Below are 19,960 nucleotides of genomic sequence, written 5' to 3'. Positions count from 1 at the left end.
CATGAAGAGGGGACACCCTCTTTGCCTGGCTTCCTGGACCCAGATAATTCCTCAAGGGCTTACAAGGGAAGGATGAGCTAGAAAGTGAGGGACATTGTAGTTTCAGATGTTTATTGTTTTGTATGATCTGTACTCTCCTGTGTTTTACATGATTAAGTACAGAAGAGCACAAAGGTGCTAGACTGAGTAAAGTTGAATGCTGTATAACTGCTTTGAGAGTGTTAAACTGTCAACCAGAAACTTCACACCTTTTGGGGCTGAGTTCTGGGAGAGCAGGGCCGGTGCAACCCATTAGGTGACCGGCGCTACAATTTGGGGGGCGGCGACCGCGGCGGTATTTCAGCGGCGGGACCTTCCGCCGCCTTTGTGAGGGGCGGCATTTCGGGGCAGGACCTTCCGCCACCTAGGGCGGCAGAAAAGCTGGCGGTGCTCCTGTGGGAGGGGGATGTGTTTAAAGTAACTGGGGTAGCTTGGAAGTCAGTATTGGCCCCTGGGACCTACAGCAGGTGGACTGAGGAGCTCCATTACCTTGAAGTAGTAACAGATGAGAGTCAGCACCCAGGAAATGTGTCAGAGAGACCTAGGGAGGAACCAGTCCTGCTGCCAGCTGATGCTCTAAGCTTAACACACCCCAGAGATCCAGAGCACAGAGGTATGGATTCTGCTCACAGCTGTCCTAGTGGCTGGCTAGGAGGGGACACTTGCTAGGATCTGGAATACTTGACAGCTAGAGATATTGGTTATGTTAGAATCCTTTGGCACTGAGCAACAGGAATACAGAATAATGGCCATTTTGTAAAGGGGGCTCACAACAATGTGGTCAATTGACAGTGGCAATTATAGTTGTCACAAACATGATATGGGAGCAGTTACACATCCTACTAAAACATGATCGTTCTCAAAGGACTGTGCATTCCCACCCATCCATCTACTGCATGCTGCCATTTGACCTTTAGCTCTTATTTGCATTGGACTTTCAGGAGGAAAATAGAACATTTGGATACAGCGCCAAGTCTGGCTTTTGGCAACAAGATGTGATCTTGCAATCTTCAGATATTTTGATTCGTTTCAGCAGGAAGTCACGCAGTCTAAAATAATGCGACAGTCTGAAGTAAGTCCAACATCATGTCAGTGTATTTTTATGCCTATTGTGGTTCTGAAAAAAACAAGAACCTACTTGTCCTCTCCCACACAAAAACATGGGGGAGGGAAAAAGGCTTCTTGTGTGTGTGTGTGTGTGTGTATATATATATATATATATATATATATATATATATATATACATATATATATACACGGACAAGGGAGAATTTTGCAACCACACCAGACACAGGGGCGCCAAAGGAATAGGTGGCACTACTGAGCCAGATCAGCAGGTAGCTAATTAAAGCCAGTGCTTAAGAACTACAATTCACGCTACGTAAAATACTTTTGACAGGTAAATCCCATGGTTCCAAAGCCTATGCGCTGTGTTGTCTTCATGCTATTACCCAGCCTCCACATCTCCCCTGGCAGCAAAACTCACTCAAGCCTGGATTCATGAACACATGCATCCCGACTCCGCAAATCCCTTAAACTCATGCTTGTTGTCCCATTGAAGCCAATGGGACAAACACAGGCTTGAAGTTAAGTAGGTGCTTATGTGCTTTTCTCAAAAGGGATGACTTAAGCATGTGCTTAAGTGCTTTCCTGAATGAGGCTCTCAAGCGCCAATGCACTACCTTTCTGTTCAAGAGGAGTAGGGAACAATGGGCAATGAGCAGTTTTGGATTTCTGCTTGGAAGTCCATCAGGTAACCAGAGCAGCATGCCACCCACCCATGACAACCTGGTGAGGGGTTCTTACAGGCCCAAGTTCCACCCCCATGCTGTTTGCACAGCTCTAGCTGGTTGCACTGGATTTCTTCTTTCGTGCTCCACAGGCTCCCAATTTCCTTTAAATTACCTTTTTAAACTGTCACTGCACCTCACTCACTTACGGACAATGCACATAATTTGAGAACACAGACAGCAATATGACTTGTATGAGACTTGCTCAATTTCATATCTTTGTCGTGCTGTTTACAGTGAGGTTTTTTGAATTTCAAGCATTGCAAAGTTTTTCTTATGTTACATAGTGACGGGGCTTTCGGTAGCAAGCTTTCTAAAATAATTAGAGATGAATCATTATCATGAAGCAGTGGTTCTTACATCTATTAGGACAGTTATTTTAAAAATGTTTTGATGAATCATAGAGAAGCGCTCGCAAACAGTGGATTATACCATGTTCATAAATATATTTCTTAGGCAAAAATAAGTTTGAGAAAACAGCAGAGGCTTTTAACACTTTAATTGAAAAATATTTACAGCAGATGTTAGAAATGTTATGTTACAATACTGATAACATGCAAAATGGTGCTGAATCTTTATTTTGCATTTCACAATTCTCTTTCAGGTTTTCCAACTGGTTCTATTAATTTGCAGTTTGGAAGTGTTCAGTCCTGAATTTTCAGAATGCTTCTTTTCTCCAGATCATTCATTTCCTTCAATATCAGGGCAACGTTGTACCTTAATTCTTGAAACTTTACAACTGGCACCTGAAACATACGATTTGTTAGAATTGTGACTCATCTGGCTAATACACCCATACAGACAGAAAACGTTCTAGAACATCAGTCCCATATAGGTTCAGACAAGAGTTTTATAGATTTTAAGCAAAAGATCAGAGGCTAACAAAATGCTGGGTAATAACATAAGAATGATCACAGTGAGTCAGACCAGTGGTCCATCTAGCTCAGTATCTGTCTTCCGAGTAGCCGGTGCCAGATGCTTCAGAGGGACTGAACAGAACAAGACAATTTATCGAGTGATCCATCCCCTATGGTCCAGTCCCAGCTTTGTAGCAGTCAGAGGTTTAGGGACGCCAAGAGCATGGAATTGCATCCCTGACCATCTTGGCTAATAACCATTGATGGACCTAACCTCCATGAACTTATCCAATTCTTTTTTGAATCCAGTTATACTTTTGGCCTTCACAACATCCCCTGGCAACAGGTTTCACAGTTTGTATGTTGTGTGAAGAAATATTTCCTTATGTTTGTTTTAAACCTGCTGCCTATTAATTTCATTGGGTGATGCCTGGTTCATGTGTTACGTGAAGGGGTAAATAACACTTTCCTATTCCCTTTCTCCACACCAGTCATGATTTTAGAGACCCCTATCAACCCCCCCCAGTTGTCTCTTTTCCAAGCTGAACAGTCCCAGTCTTTTTACTCTCTCCTCATATGGAAGCAGTTCCCATACCCCTAATCATTTTTGTTGCCCTTCTCTGCACCTTTTCAAATTCTTATATATCTTGTTTGAGATGGAGCAACCAGAACTGCATGCAGTGTTTAAGATGTGGGCACACCATGGATTTATATAGAGGCATTATGATATTTTTTGTTGTATTATCTATCTCTTTCCTAATGGTTCCTAACATTCTGTTCGCTTTTTGGACTGCCGCTGCTGCACACTGAACCGATCTTTTCAGAGAACTATCCACAATGACTCCATGGCTTCTTTCTTGAGTGGTAACAGCTACATTAGACTCCATCATTTTGTATGTATAGTTGGGATTACATTTTCCAATGTGTATTACTTTGCATTTATCAACATTAAATTTCGTCTGACATTTTCTTGCCCAGTCACCTAGTTTTGTGAGATCCTTTTGTAACTTCACAGTCAGCTTTAGACTTAACAGCTGAATGTGTGTTGGCTAAATCAACTGTGTGACTATTAAAAAAAATAATCACTACACTACTTCTGTGCAGGGAAATCAGTCTGGGAATACAGGAGTGAATGCAACTATTCCCAATTAGGCATTTCCACTGAAAAAGTTGAAGGATCTGATTTCCCTGAGGAGGCCACACAGCCAGAAGAGCAAAAAACAGGGCTTAAAAAGGAAGGATACAGGAAAGGAAAAAGACAAGGCAGGAGAGGGAAGGGAAAAAAGTCTATGGACTGATTTATTTGGGGTGTGTGGGTGATGGCTGTAGCTTCTCACAGCTCCCCTGTTAAAAGCAGCATCAGATAATTTTAACTATGTCACAGAAGAGAGAAAAATAGCAAGTGAATTACTTTTTTTTTTCCAGGCACATAATGGGAGTTTTGCTGCAGAAAGTGGAAGTTCTGTGTCCGGTTAGGGTGCTTTTGGCAAAGCTGAGGAATAGACAACATCAAGGAAATCACAGCTAGCAATGACTAACAGGAGAACAAGCTTCCAGAAAACACCCGCTGAACAAAAGGAAAAACTAAAAATTACAGTAAGATCCATTTGCGAAAGTACGAAGTACAATAGGTGCTGCATAAGGCTGGCATCAGCATTTTGTAAATGACATTCTAATGTTAAAGGACGTGAGCTGGAGGCTAGATAACACATTGGGGATCAGAGTTCACCTCTTGAGCATCCCATGGCTGGCAGGTGATGGGAGTGCTCAGTCTCCAGGAACTGGGAGAGTTGTGACATTCTGACAAGAAATAGGGAGGAGTGGCTCCACAGGGAGGGCTGCTGCAAAGTGGGTCTTTTGAAGGACTGGGAAGAGGGCAAAGATGGGGAGGCCAAGTAGGCCACACAAGATGGCCTACTTGGTTTAGTAAGTTACATGGTACTTTGCACTATATCTACTACAGATGCAGGCAAGCAGTTTGTTGCACCTCTGAAGATTATAAGATGACTTTGTGGCTCTTCAAGGCGAGGAAGCTTTGATGGTTCCTAGCTGTGCTGGTTTTTAAGTGCCTACTAGACCAGGAGTGGGCAAACTTTTTGGCCCAAGGGCAACATCTGGGAATAGAAATTGTATGGCGGGCCATGAATGCTCACAAAATTGGGGTGCGGGAGGGGGTGAGGGCTCTGGTTGGGGGTGCAGGCTCCGGGGTGGGGCCAGAAATGAGGAGTTCAGGGTGAGGGAGGGGGCTCCGGGCTGGGGCGGGAGAGTGGGGTGCGGGCTCCGGCTGGGGGTGCGGGCTCCGGGGTGGGGCTGGGAATGAGGAGTTTGGGGTGTGGGAGGGTGCTCTGGGCTGGGGCGAGGGGGTTCGGAGGGCGGGAGGGGATCAGGGCTGGGAGTTGGGGTGTGGGAAGGGGTGCAGGCTCCGGCTAGGGGTGTGGGCCAATGGGAGCTGTGGGGGCAGCTTTTGGGGCAGGGGCAGCATGCAGAGCAGAGCCCCCTGGCTGCCCCTACATGTAGGAGCCAGAGTGGGGCCATGCCGCTGCTTCCAGGAGCCACGTGGAACAGCCTCCGACCCTGCTCCCTGGCTGGAGCGGGGCAAGCCCCACATCCCGCTCCCCAGTGGGAGCTCGAGGGTGGGATTAAAACGGCTGGTGGGCCGGATCTGGCCCATATTTTGTCCACCCCTGCACTAGACTCTCTTCTGTAACTTTACAACAGCACAGAAAAATTTGGAAAAACTCACAAACTGAAAGCAGGGCTGAAAGTTTGGGCTCTTGCTGCAAGAGAACACAATCCAGGCTGGGTAAACTATTCCCTTGTGACGTCCCAAGACCAGGTACAGAAGGTATCAGCCTAGGAGAGCATTTCCAAAACAGGTTTTTTCTGTGTATAAAGAATGCTGAGTGTTCATAATGGCTTGATTAGGACTGGAACTTCTGTGCTATTTTTTATTCAAAACTAGTGGCAAAAGCAGCTTCTGCACATGTCAATATAAACATATCAGTAGCTTAGAGAAAGCAACACATCCAAGCCTGGGATCTATTCTTAGGACCACTCTTACTCCCCACTAATAGGAAGAAAGTATGGGGTCAGTGGATAATGCATAGGACTGGAAGTCAGGGAGACGTGTTCTAGTCCCAGCTCTGCATGGGTTGCTGTGTGAACCCATGTTCTCTGTACCTCCTTTCAGCTCCTAAATGGATATTATTTGTATTACCACAGTGTCTAGGAGCCCTAGTCAGGGACCAGAACCCCACCTCCAGGTCCACAGCTGAAAAAGGACTATGCAAGGGCTAAGTATTACAACTTTGGTCAGAGGAACGTACCTGGAAAGCAGGTGTGGGGATATACTTATAAACTGTGAGAAGGGAAAACTGAGGCAGTGGGATCTTCACAGCAAAATCACAGGAACATGAGGACAGCTGTGATTATCTAAGGTAAGTGCGAAAGAAGAGGAACCCCTTGGCACAGGCCAGCATTCAGGATCATAGCAACAGGAAGCATTATACTACCCTCTGCCTAAAGAGAACTGCCCACCCACTCAACCTACTCCCATCCAAATGCCATTAGCACATGACAGACATGATGAGAGTAGACAGACTACTATGTCTAGGATATCTTAACCAATAGAGAAGTGTCAGAACCAGATGAAGGGGAAATGCTTCACTGCAGTGAGTGAGTAGCCTACACTTCATACAACTGGAATGCATAATGAAACCCATGAAGCAGTGAGGGCAGTCTATGAAAGGTGGACAATGCTGCCCAGGACTGCAAGAGAATTTTACTTAAGCACTTTGAAGACCATATACTTCCGAACATCAACACATTGGACTGTATGGAGGTAGCCCTACACCATCCAACACAAGCCTACAGAATGGAGAATTTCTAGTGAAAGAAGATCCTTCAGAACAGCTTAGTTGACCAATGAAACATTCCTAGTGTACACTAATGTTGACCCTATTTGCGGACAATAGATATCACGTTACACTTGTTTTAGACCCAAAGAATCCAACGATGAAAGAAGAAATACAGTACTACCAAAAAAGATTATCTTTGCAGAGATGGCAGAGACTTCAAAGCAGCTCATCCAATCTCAAAATATTTAACAAACATATTCTTCCCTGACCCCCCCCAAAAGACCACAAACCAAAAATAACATTACAGTAATCTTTCTTGGTCTCAGCTAAAGCCACTTATGGAAATTCAGACTTAAGCCATTACATTTTTTGTTGCATCTACACAAATTTGATACATAAGTTAGTAAACATACAGACCCCCAGCTATTAGAGTGCCATCAGCAACGTGGAAACTCTATACAAGAGATTTTTGGTAACCAGTTTCCAGACTCCTTTTTATGCTGCTGTGACAATTAGAAGAATAACTTACATTTCACTTTTAAAAATGTCAACAAGTTCATACACGTTGGGATTTGAAGGAATTCACACCCCTTTTTTAACAACCATAAAAAACTGACACTGGCCTCCGGTCTGCTCGAATGCACAAATGAGGCAACTTTTTTATTTTTAGAAGCAAGATGGTGACTTAAGAACATCAAATATATTTAAAACCAAGGTTTTTTTTTTTTTTAAATAATTTACATTTTACTGTTCAGTCACAGCCAGAACTTTTTGAACTTTCAGACTGTTTGGAGAAGTATTAGAGTTAAAAAACTCGGAGTCTATTCATGTTCTGTAAATTGGAAAGTAGTTACGGCAGATAATGCCTTAGGTATAATAATGCAATTACATTACAATGGTGTACTATTAAGGCAGTTATGAAAAAATGTGGCCGCATGACTTTATGCAAAATGCACATTCAGGTAACATTAAAAACAGCACACTGGCTGTATTCCTATTCCTCCCCCCCGCCTTCTTCTGGAGGTGAATAAGAAGGTTAAACAAAGTTTTATGAACCCAGTCCCATACCAGGATGTTTGTGTTGATTGACAAAATACAATAAAATATGTGAGAACCAGTTTCTCCTTCAAGTTATCTTCCAAACTGAGGTTTCTTTGTTCCCTGCTAGTTAGCATCCTAACCACCAGGGGTAAAATCTGCTCATCAGATCCATGGGCTGGATTAGAGATAAGCTGCAGAAGTGACTACTTATCCTGGCTGAAATGTACTAGCATGGCTTACCCAGATGCTTCCATGCTCCAAATAAGGATCCTTGCAGCCTATGCACATTTCTGCAGGCCCCAATGGATCTTCAAAAGGGCATGTGGTCTGGCCAAAACAAAGGGACCTTGAGTCCCTGATTAACTGAACTACAGAGGTATATTAGGTGGTACAGAGTATACACTCCTTACACTTTGTCTTCACTACAAAATGGCATTGTGTTAGAACACTGCTGTGAAGAGACCAATTAGCTAATAGGATGCAGACCATGATTTTGCAGTTGGTGTACAGAAGGAGGATTAATATTCAGCATCATGTCAGCCCCATCATGTTTAAACCTTGATTCGGGTAGGGTTTAACCATGGCTAGCTGATATGATAGAGATGACTTATCCTTGTCTCAAAGTCCTGGTTAGCATCGTTAGCGAATTTGACTATTCACAGTCATATTCTCACATGACATTCACTGGCGAAGTGATGCCCTTAGTTAGAATAACTCAATGGTTTTCAACCTTTTTTCATTTGCGGACCCCTAAAAAATTTCCAATGAAGGTGCAGACCCCTTTGGAAATCTCAGACAGTCTGTGGACCCCTAGGGGCCTGTGGCCCACAGGTTGAAAACCACAGGAATAACTGATATACAGTAACCATCTCAGATGTGATTACACTTGGAAAAAAGATGGACAACTGCATAATATATGTCCACTAATATCAAGGTCTTAAAGCAAAGGCTAGACAAGCAGATCATTAATGAGGCTGAGGCTATGGCTACATTACAGAGCTTACATGGTTATGGAAATGGAATGCCTCTTGTGCGTGGTTTATGCAAAAATTGCACCCATATTCCTCACTTCACTTGGAAGAGACTCATTTTTCAGCATGAAGAAATGAATCTAATGGATTTATCTTTACCACTACAAACCGCAAGGAGCCAAATGGGGGCAGTGGTCTATTAATGCTGCCATACCCCTTGTGAGACTAAGAAGTTCCTTCCACAACACGAGTCTCCTATCTCCTATCACACGTTTGCTAAGCGTAGCATGGACCGTCAGTGAAGTGAGAGGCATTCAGCACCTGATTGTGACTCTCTCATGCAGCTGAGTAGTAAAAGCGTCATGGTTTTTTCATTTACACGACAGGCAAGCAATGTGCGACAAAATGTTGCAGTCCCCCCTTCTTTATTTAACCACTCAGCGCCAGCAAACATGGCTTGAGACAGAAGGGCCAGCAGATCAAAGGGCATATAACTTTTGTGTGTGTGCAACAGAATAATTTTAAAGCACTATTCATTGTGGAACAATCCTTTGGATTAATTATCTTGGTTTCCCAGTCCAAACACAAACATGGCTGAGCTAGCAGGTCACGGTATGTGCATGTTTGGGCACAAAGGAAACTCAGAAGTGGAGAATGTTTGCCTACCTGAATAAGGCACTTTGAACCAGGAGACAGATTTACCCCTAGATCTGGTACCAACTATTGGAGAGGCTCTGACCATGTGTTGAAATCCTGCTCACAGCCAGTTCTGCAGTACCCAGATCTAAGTGGCTGGTGGATTAGGATTCAGAATGAGATATGCTACTTGTGCATGGTGATCTGCATGCACTAGAGGAGACCCAGCAGCAGATCTCTGACAGGACGGCTCCACCTTTAAAAAGGTGCAGAGTTGCATTGCTGACTGCCCTTTTGGTGTCTGATGTCCCCTCTGGAAAGAAAAACATGGAACCCTGAACCCAATCCTGGCAGTCACGGGAAGGAGGAACTGATTTTCCAATAGATTTTTGAAAATATTTGTAACTGTCAGTCGGGCTCATTTATCTGCGTAGGGTGAAATTCACTCCTGTGCAGAAGTTTAGCACAAAGCCTATGCACCACTTAAGTCCCAGGTAACACCTCAATGTAGGGCTTAAGTGGAACGTAGTCCTTGAGCTGGCCTCTCTGCATAGGGATGAATTTCATCCTTTGTCATATGGCATCTTAAAGACTTCACAGTGTAGCAAATCAGAGTCAGGCCTTTCCAAGCAGCTTTATGTTACGTCTTTCTGTGAAACAGTTTTCCACGTTAAACACAGTAAAGGTTGTGAAGCTAAACATTTAATCCAATACCTGGCGCATAACCACCAGATATTTATGTATGAATTGAAGCCAAAAACACTAAAAGGTGAACTACTCATGCAACACAGCGTTATTTATAGAGTGCAACATTCTCTTACAAAGGTTAAAAGTACAGACAAGTTCATGCCATTTTCTGGGAAGGCATTATGTACAATGTCAAAAAGAATGCCCTTGCTTAATTGGAAGTAAAAAAGGCACCACAGCTTTCTGCTCTCTTTCTAGAAGCAGGATGTGTATTAAAGAGAAAATGAGTAAAGATACCTGATAACTATCTTCTGTGGAAAAAGTAACAGGCTTAGTGGGGCATCATGCATTTCATAAATTGCTTCAGTAACTTCCCAGCCATCAAAAACCATTGTCTTATCTTAAGATTAAAGTCACTAATAAACCTATAACGTGTTAATCACCAGAAATTATGCAATAGTACTTTGGAGTGATTCATATTTCTTTGGAAAACAAAGTTTCAACAAAACATGCCCAAGAAGAAGATAAGAAATCATTTTGGCTGGAGTTTTGTAATATACTGTGTGTGGCTGCACAGAAATCAGAATATACTAAAGGAAAAAAAAGTTCCAACAAAAATGAATTGTCCATGAAGGCTTTAACATTTTTAATAGCAATTTAACTTTCTAAAAGGACTATAAAGTGGATCTCTCTCTTTATCTATTAGGATAACAAGACTTACTTCAAAGCGATGAGCTGTCCCATCCGAAAGCTTCAGCAGCATTAAAATGGACGGTTGCAATGCACGGGCCAGTGAACTGAAATTATTTACATGATTAGTATTAAAATAGTACACATTTGCAACGCTATTATACAGCATTATAAGTTAACCCTTTCAGGTGTCCGAGAGAGGTCCCATATAGCTCACATGAATAATTTCCAAACATTTCAATCAAGCATTCACATTTGGCTGAGTAGGGAATTCAGAGGAACACAAATTAACAGAACTCTATCAAATTCACTTTCATACTGAGGTAGCAGACTAAAAAAGGAGAAGGAGCTTTTAGATTTAAAAGGAAATGTATTCCAACTTGCAATCATTACAGATAATAAGCCAAAGTCAACCCTGGTATAATTCCACTGATTTCTACAGAGATACATTAGGGATGAAAATTGCCCAAATACTGTTAGCAAAAAAGAACCCAGACCATCTTCACTAAGCAACAGTAGCCTAAATCCTTCCATTCCTCCTTTGCTCTAAACTGCAGCCCCAGCTGGGGAATCAAGCTCTCCTGGAGACTGTGCTAAGTTTGTGGCTTGCTATTTTATTCCAGAGTCTATTTGGTGACCAGAGGAGTGGGAAATGAGTCATCCCTGTGCTGCTTCCATCAGCGGATGTTGCCAAAGCCAGGTCAGGTACTGACAGGCATCAGAGCTGGAAGCCTGGGATCACTGTGCTTCCTCATCTCCTAAGCAGAGGCGATGGCCAGACGATAAACAAGAAATCCTGAGGGGGCAGGGAGTGGCAGGGTGACTGGAAAGGAAAATAAAGGAGAAGAATAGAGAAAGTGGAAGACATACTGTTCCTGAGTTGTTTGGAAGGAATGGTGAGGCTATTATGGGGCCCTCAAGACATTGAGGCTAAGGTTATTTATCTGCATGCCTTGCTCTATCAGAGAAAGAATTTGCAGTGTAGTGGCACCTGAGTGGAACTCTTTAGAACAGGGGTTCTCAATCTTTTTCTTTCGGAGGCCCCCCCAACATGCTATAAAAACTCCATGGCCCACCTGTGCCAAAACTACTGGTTTTCTGCATATAAAATCCAGGGCTGGTTTTAGGGGGTGGCAAGCTGGGCAATTGCCTCATGCCCCATGCAACAGGGCCCCCCGTGAAGCTAAGTTGCTCAGGCTTTGGCTTCAGCCCTGCGTGGCAGGGCTCAGGGCCCCAGGCTTCAGCCCCATGTGGTGGGGCTTTGGCTTTCTGCCCTGGGCCCCAGCAAGTCTAACGACCCTGCTTGGGGACCCCCTGAAACCTGCTTGCAGCCCCCCAGGTGGCCCTGGGTCCCTGGTTGAGACCCACTGCTTTAGAACACACCTCAGGGCACTCCTTATTTGTAACTACCCTATCTGCTTTGTATAATTCAATTCAGCCAATGGCGAGTGCCCAACATCCTCCTCGCTCTGAGTTGGCTGCACAGCTTGTAGTTGCAAGTTGCTTGGCTTCCAATAGTTTGCTGTATTTGTGGGTGCAGGGTAATGTCTCGAGCAGACAAATGTTGTGTGTTCTTTGGCTGAGTTTTGGTCAATATTGCCCATTTTGGGTTGCCACAGTGCACCAGACCCATGAGCCTCTTGGTTGGTAAAGGACATTAGTGAGACACCATGGCCACTGTTGGTGGTATGCCAGTGTCTCTTTGATTGAAGGTAAGGAGACAGCTTCTCAGGGATGCACTGGTGGGGCCACTACTAAAGAAATTGTCTTGAGCCCAACAATCTCAGCTACTGACTTGCATTGCATCTGCCTCTTTTGGGAAAGATTACCAAGACTTCCTCTTTTGGGAAAGATGGTCAAGCAGCTACGCCAGTGTCTACAGACTCTATATTCCCTTCAGCCTGATCAATCTCGGTTCAGACCAGGTCTGAGGGACAGAAACTGCAGTACTGATCACTCTCTCTTCCTGGCTCTGCCCAAAGACAATGTATCTACAGTGATTGCATAAGATGTGCCTTTGGCCTGGCTGATCATAAAGGGCTGTTCACAAGGCTGTGAGGTCCCTAGGAGGAGTGGACAACTATTCTGAAATGGATTCATTCCTATTCAGAAGAGGAATTCCAAGGGGTAATCATGGATGATTGTTTATCCACCCAAGAGCCCTCTCATGTAGGGTACTGCAAAGGTTCTGCTCTGTTGTCTTTCTTAGTCAATGTGTAAATTAGGCTGCAAGGAGGATTAGTAAGGAGACAAGAGCTGCTTTGTCTATAGCGTGCAGATGATATTCAGCTCCACTCTTCTCAATTACAGTTGATCCCACCAATGAATCTGAAAGGATAACCAGACATCTAAAGGAGACTGGGGTTCGGAGGATGGTTGGCTGACCAAGGCTATGTCCAGGTGAGACAGAGATAATGTTAGAAAGTTGGGGGAAGCAGCCAAGTGAACTGGCTGGAGTTATCTCAGCTGCAATGTGTGATGGGGCCATGATCTGTAAATCTGGGATGCAGTTTAGACTAATGTTGGAGACGCAGGTAGTAGCTGTGTCCAAGAGCATTTTTTCCCCACCTGCTTGGTAAGGGGAGTATGCTCTTCGGTTTCAAATGTGGACCATGCTACACTTATCCATGCCTTTGTCACTTTGAGATAAAGACTGTTGTAATGCACTCTACTGAGGGCTACATTCTGACACCATTCAGGAACTTCAGCTAGTTCCAAAGGTGGAGGGCTGCTTACTAATAGTATATGCTGGAGCTCATAGCACTGCTGCTCCGAGAGCTGCACGGGTTGCCTGTGGGCTTCCAGATGAAAGTCAAGGTGGCAGTCTTGTGTTTTAAGGCCCAGGTTACCCGAGGGACTGCCTCTCCCCTTGGACCATACACACACAGTTGCAGTCAGTGGCGGCACTAGAAATGGAACTCCTCTGATACAAAAGAAAAGGGACGCTTCATTTTACTTTCATGCTTGGCCTGCTGGAGTCCAGCTTCATCCACCTTCTCCACAGGCTACAAAGCTCATCTTCCTTTATGGTGTTTGGGGAGGAGACAGGATGTGGTTAGCTGCTATATGGTGTAATTACATAGTGGGACTGGATTGGGTTACAATTATGGGCCGCTGGCAAGGCACTAATTAAGTTTATTATTGTGCATTTTAAAATATTGGAAGGGTGTCACAGAGCTTGGGAGGGGAGCTTCTAGCATGCATGTTTTAGAAATCTAAACAAACAGAAGGCATAAAAATGCATGACTGTATTAACAAATGATGCAAGCATTTCCAACAGACTGATTTTATGTAACAGTAGCCTTGTATATAATCTGATGTGTGTGTTACTCAAGGTTATCTCCATACAGTACCATTTAACACTGCATGCAAATCTCACAGTGAGATATATTTTAGCATTGAGAAGTGGATTTAAAGTGCAATTAAAGTTTAGAGTTGGAAAACCCTTTCACTGGTCCCGCAGACTTTTATTTCTTACCTTGTGGATATAGCCACATCCACTCTCCACTTAATGTCATTAACACTTGGCAGCTTATTTCCTTGTTTCATAGTTGTGGCTTCAACAACAGGACGCCTGGAAGATAAACCAGGGAAGGGAAATTATGAAGCACACATGTAAGGCAAAAATCTAAAGGGAAAAAAATATGCCTCAGTACAAACACATTTCCCCTCTGCGTCTAGCATCATTCAGAGCACTCTGAACAAATTAAGGTTTTGTAAAGGGGCTGCATCTTGTGCTCAGACTACACACATGCTTCTCGCCTTTTGCTGCACTTTTCAACAGCTAATTTATCGAACTACTGTGTGTAATTTCAGTAAACTGAGGTCACAGTAATGATCTGTCAAAGGGTTATGGTAGAGACCTGAGTGTTGAAATTGGAATCAGAATAATATATAAGTCAGTGATGCACTATTAACAACTAGGGTCCTTCTGCCAATATACCTTTATCTCCATGTGAGGCCAGCACTAGCAAGTAAGAAAGGAAAAAGAGGGTTTAAACACAGAAATTAAGATGTGCCAACACCCTCCTCCCCAACTGCCTTCCCCTCAGCAAACACATACAGCACTGCTGCAGCAGAGCACGCCTAGTGTCAATTAACATCAAGTTTAAAAAAAAGAAAAAGAAAAGATAACGTTAACATCAGGGAGCCGTCTGAAGCGTGCAGTAAAATGTCATCCCTGGATCCTTGTTAGAGTATGTAAAGTGGATTGGATTAGAGTTCCTTATGTAATGCTCAGTCACAGCAAGCCCCGACATGGCTTTTATGATTTTGTCTAGTCTAATAAATGAAAGTTTTGGCTTCTTACACATCGTATTTTGTAGCAAGAGTCACACATGCTGGGTTTAAGTGTATTTCTATGAGAAAATGCAGTTGACGGTGATTAAACTTCAGATGCCTGGCAGTCTTTAAAATTTTAATAGCATCTTAAACTCAGAGTAAGTAAACAAGCCAAATCGGATACAAAGACACAACAGGCATCCATTTTTAGATGTACTCACAAACTATCTCCAGAATAAGGTCACTCAGTGGTCTGCTGGGGAGACAGTCTGAACTTCGTGTTACTCACCCTTTTTTTTTTTGCTAAGCTTCTTGTGCCAGGGTAAGTTATTTATGGTACATTTCAAAGCTACTCCAACCAAGGGCTGGATGATGCTTCACATAATCTAATTACATACTTTATTTCAGAAGAGATTCCTCTTTTCACAAACGAGGATACATGCACTCGATAGTCTAATGGCTATCCCTACTCAGATCCAGGCATACCGTTTCCTTGGTGTCTGCTTATAATTTGTCCAGAGAAATTAGCAGTTAGACAAAGGTGTGTAATACGGACAACCTAAAGTAGTATGATGTTCTCGTGTAGAGCAAAGGCCACAAAACAACAACAACCCCCCCCCCCAAGTTATTTTCAGAACTGAGAGGCATCCCTGGTAGTGTGGACAAAAACAAGAGCAGAGGAAATAGATCATCTGGCTCTTGCCCATAGTCAGCCTGTGGATAAGAAGTAGGTCAACACAGCAGGGTGCCACTACGAGGAGTCAGAGCCTAGAAATGGGCATTAGCAGAATCCTGACAGGATTAAATATTATAAACATGCCTTCCCCTCAATGGCGAGCTGCTGCAGGGCATCGTTTGTAGGGAGATCACCTCAAAAATATCCATGCTGCAATTTGCTGCCTTTGTACGTGCTAATGTCAGTCAGTGGAAGACACTTCAATTAGGCAGGAGGGTCTTGGGGGGAGAGGTGGAATAAGAAGTCTTCTTCCATTTTCTAGGTTGTGGGTGGTTGGCGTTAAAGGTCCATAGTGCAAACAAGTGTGATGAGACTTAGCGTCAGACTCTTACTTAGAAGTCACAAAAACTCTGTGGCCAAAGTTTAGACCAGGGGTCTCAAACTGAATTTACCTTAGGGCCAGTGCCAGTCCTCAAATCCTCCCAGCCCCCCAACACTCCGCCCCCCACCTGCCTAAGGCTCTGGGAGGGAGTTTGGGTGGGGGAGGAAGTGCAGGTGCAGCGTGTAGGCTCTGGGATGGAGTTTGGGTGCTGGGTGCAGGCTCTGGGCTGGGGCAGGGGGTGGGGTTGCAGGCTCTGGGAGGGAGGAGAGGGTAAGGCTCTGGGAGGGAGTTTGGGGGCTGGGTGTGTGTGTGGGGGGGTGCAGGCTCTGGGAAGGAGTTTGGGGGCGGTAGGGGATATGTGGGAGGGGGTGCGGTGCTTACCTGGGGCTCCAGGGCAGGGCGGGACAGGGGGCCTCAGCATGCTGCTGCCCCCAGGCACTGCCCCTGCAGCTTCCCATTGGCCACAGGGGCCCTCGGGGCGGGGGGCAGCATGCGGAGGCACAGTCCCGCCCCTACCTGGGGCCGCAGGGAGGGGCCAGCAGCCACTGGAGTGAGCAGGCAGATGCCACTCATCTCCGCTGCGCTGCTGGGGCCCTGGGGTCGGGGGAGAGTGCCTGGGGGTGGCAGGTGGGGCCAAGGGAGAGACCAGGCCCCAAAACTGCTGGAGCCCCGCGGACTACACTGGGGAGGTTCGCGGGCTGCAGATGGCCTCCGGGACGGGAGTTTGAGACCCCTGGTTTAGACCTTTAGTTTGGTGCTGAACTGACAGGTATAAACTTCTCTTTACAAGGTAGTTTCATTTTCAGTCAACACTTTCTTAACCCTCTCCACCCATACAAATGCAGCTGGAAACGGAAAATCAATGCCTGAGAACACAGCAAGGATGGTAGAAACTCAGCAGCCAAAGTGAAAAGAAATGGGATGTTGGTGATAGGAAAAGAAGAGTTTATTTACACTGCAAAACATAAGACACCTTTGACTTCACAGAGTCTTCACTGCACCTGCTGAGTCTCGTGTCTTCAAAAGCACTTTAATTAAATAAAATTTGTTTGGGGGTAAAGAGTGTCCATCAGTGACCCCATGTATTCTCCGCACGCAACGCTTCACACAGAACTGTTTAGAAGCAGTGTGAGTGAAGGAACAGTGGGCAAACTGGGATGCACCACATTATACTTGGGACATAATGATATTCATGGGGACCTAAATGAGTGTGTCAGAGTACCCTAAGCAAAATGCATTGCAGCAGAAAAGCATCTGGAATGAACTCCAGGATTGGATGCAGTAACTGAACTACCAATGTCAAAATTAATGACAAACCAATTCCAGACATAGCAGTATTCGCCTAAAAGGAATGTATGAAAATTCAATTGCATAACAAGAGCACACGAATCAGTGAGACACACAGAACCATGGGACCCACTCTAAGCAATGACAATACAGTAATCTGGATTAAAATTAAATTGTACTAAATTTATTGTAGGTATTAAAAGTTGGAGAATCTAGAGTAATCCCTTTCAAAAAGCAGCTTTAATTTCTCGCAGTTTATCTGATGGTGTCTATCAGACATGCTGCTCTTCTCCCTTTATCTACACAGCTTGACATATCTGAAGCTATGGTGATATAAAGAGAAATACCATTTTTAATTTTGCAGAGTTTTGGAACTGTCATTTAAGATGCAAAATTACGTGGATAGGCCAGAATGCCTGGAAAACCATAAAAATAAGAGGTTAAATGTTTATTTGAAATGGATTCCTCTGGGATATCTAGTTCATATGAGTTCTGAATCAAAAAATCTAATAGGTCTCACTCCAGTGGTCAGGTACTTAGAACGACTGTACATACATTTATAATTCATTAAAAAAAATGTAGAATTAGGTGTTAGCTCATGCAGCAGATTCGCATGGAAATGATACATGGTCCTACAAGTCCCTCTGTTCTGGTTCTTAAACATGAAACCAGATTACATTGGATAATCACAGCTGGAGTTAACTCTTCTGAAATTAAAAAAGCTAAATTCTCTAACACAATAGTGGCCTGGATGAAAATACATAATTCATGCACATTCTACCCTCCCTTCAAATGTCTCTCTCCATCACCAACGTTTCACTTGGCACCTATGAACTCTGCATTCTTACACCTACTGTGGTGTAATTCAGAAAGAAAATTACAGAAAGGAAGAAAGAGGAGTAAAATGTATATCTGCTCCCAAGAAATCTGTACTTTGAGCAAAGAGCCGAAACAAGGAAAATTAATAATATTTTGAACTTCTGTAGCATCATTCATCCATTTGCTTGGGGTAAAAACAACAACCAAGAACAAAGAGAAAAGAATTATATCAATAACAATGCTGGGCTTGATTCTCACAGGTGCTGAGTGCCTTCAACTCTCGGTGAGGAACACTCAGCACATGCAAGATCAAGCCATTTATAAATATGGTGAGAGATAAAATAAGAGTAGAGGATCCGTCTGGGAGAAAGGACCCCCTAGAGAGGGAGAAAAATAGTCTGCTCTAATCCTCCTTGATTTGATGTAGCACACTAATCTATTAAGCTATCAGGTAAATGAATTCTGACTAGTGCATCACCAGCTATTAACCCTTCTAGAGTATCATCAAATCACCTGGATTGAATTCTCAAGTCAATTTTACAATCAGGCTGGATGACTGAACTCGATCTAGGAAAGTCTCTAACAATTACAGCACAGCATATGGCATGGCACATGTGGTTAGACTGTCAATGAAGCATGCTAATGAATATGCTCTGTATAATGCAAGTTATAGAAAACTTAATGATGATGAATAATCACAGAAGTGTAGGACTGGAAGGGACCTCAATAGGTCATCTAGTCCAGACCCCAGCACTCATGGCAGGACTAAGTAACAACTAGCTCATTCCTGATAGATGTTTGTCTAACCCAGTGGTGGCCAACCCGTAGCCAGCGGGCCGCATGCAGCCCAAATAGTATGCAGCTGTGACCCAGCTGTGTGCTAAAAAATATCCGGGTCCCAGCTGCCTGGCCCTGCGTGTGGCAGGGTACAGGTCTGGGTCCTGGCTGCCCGCCCCCCACTGGTCTAACCTGTTCTTAAAAATCTCCAATGAAGGGATTCCACAACCTTCCTAGACAATTTGTTCCAGTGCTTAACCATCTTAACAGGAAGCTTTTGCTAATGTCCATACCTACACCTCCCTTGTTGCAATTTAAGCCCATTGCGTCTTGTCCTATCCTCAGAGGTTAAGGAGAACATTTTTTCACCCTCCTCCTTGTGACAACCTTCTATGTATTTGAAGAGTGTTATGTCCCCTCCTCAGTCTTCTCGTTTCCAAACCAAACAAACACAGTTTTTTCAATCTTTCCTCATAGGTCATGTTTTGTAGACCTTTAATCATTTTTTGTTGCTCTCCTCTGAACTTTCTCCAATTTGTCCATATCTTTCCTGAAATGTGGCGCCCAGAACTAGGAGTAAATAGAAATTTTTTTTCTTGTGTCTTGCTTACAACACTCCTGCTAATACATCCCAGAATGTTGTTTGCTTTTTTTGCAGTAGTATTACACCGTTGACTCATGTAGCTTGTGACTGACAATAACCCCCACATTCCTTTCCACAGTACTTCTTCCTGGACAGTCATTTCCCATTCTGTATGTGTGGAATTTGATTCTTCCTTCCTAAGTGAATACTTTGCATTTGTCCTTCTTGAATTTCATCCCATTTACTACAGACCATTTCTCCAGTTTGTTCAGATCATTTTGAATTTTAATCCCATCCTCCAAAGCACTTGCAACCGCTCTGAGCTTGGTATCATCTGCAAACTTTATAAGTGTACTCTCTATGCCATTATTTAAATAACTGAAGAAGATATTGAACAGAACTGGACCCAAGGACACATCCCTGAGGGATCCCACTCGATAAGCCTTTCCAGCTTGACTGTGAGCTACTGATAACTACTCTCTGGGAACGATTTTCCAGCACCCACCTTATAGTAGTTCCATCTAGGTTGTATTTCCCTAGTTTGTTTATGAGAAGATCATGCGAGATAGTATCAAAAGCCTTACTAA

General features: G+C 43.8%; 1 protein-coding gene across 2 annotated transcripts in view; it reads right to left on the bottom strand.

Annotated features, from left to right (window-relative positions):
* Positions 1-2,313: 2,313 nt before the first annotated feature.
* The window catches only part of LOC112104758 (COMM domain-containing protein 5-like), a 33,174-nt gene continuing 15,527 nt past the window's right edge, over positions 2,314-19,960 (bottom strand). For both annotated transcript variants that reach the window (XM_026652987.1, XM_026652988.1), the window contains 3 exons: positions 14,047-14,142; positions 10,600-10,675; positions 2,314-2,575 (listed from right to left, as the gene is read on the bottom strand). In XM_026652987.1, the coding sequence (XP_026508772.1) occupies positions 2,474-2,575; positions 10,600-10,675; positions 14,047-14,142 (274 nt within the window). In that variant the 3' untranslated portion in view covers positions 2,314-2,473. The remainder of the gene's footprint in view (positions 2,576-10,599; positions 10,676-14,046; positions 14,143-19,960) is intronic.

The sequence above is a fragment of the Terrapene carolina genome, unplaced genomic scaffold (assembly GCF_002925995.2).
Source record: "Terrapene carolina triunguis isolate 2854851 unplaced genomic scaffold, T_m_triunguis-2.0 Scaffold131, whole genome shotgun sequence".
In the NCBI taxonomy this organism is placed as follows: Eukaryota; Metazoa; Chordata; order Testudines; family Emydidae; genus Terrapene; species Terrapene triunguis.
This window is presented reverse-complemented; position numbering and strand designations above follow the sequence as displayed.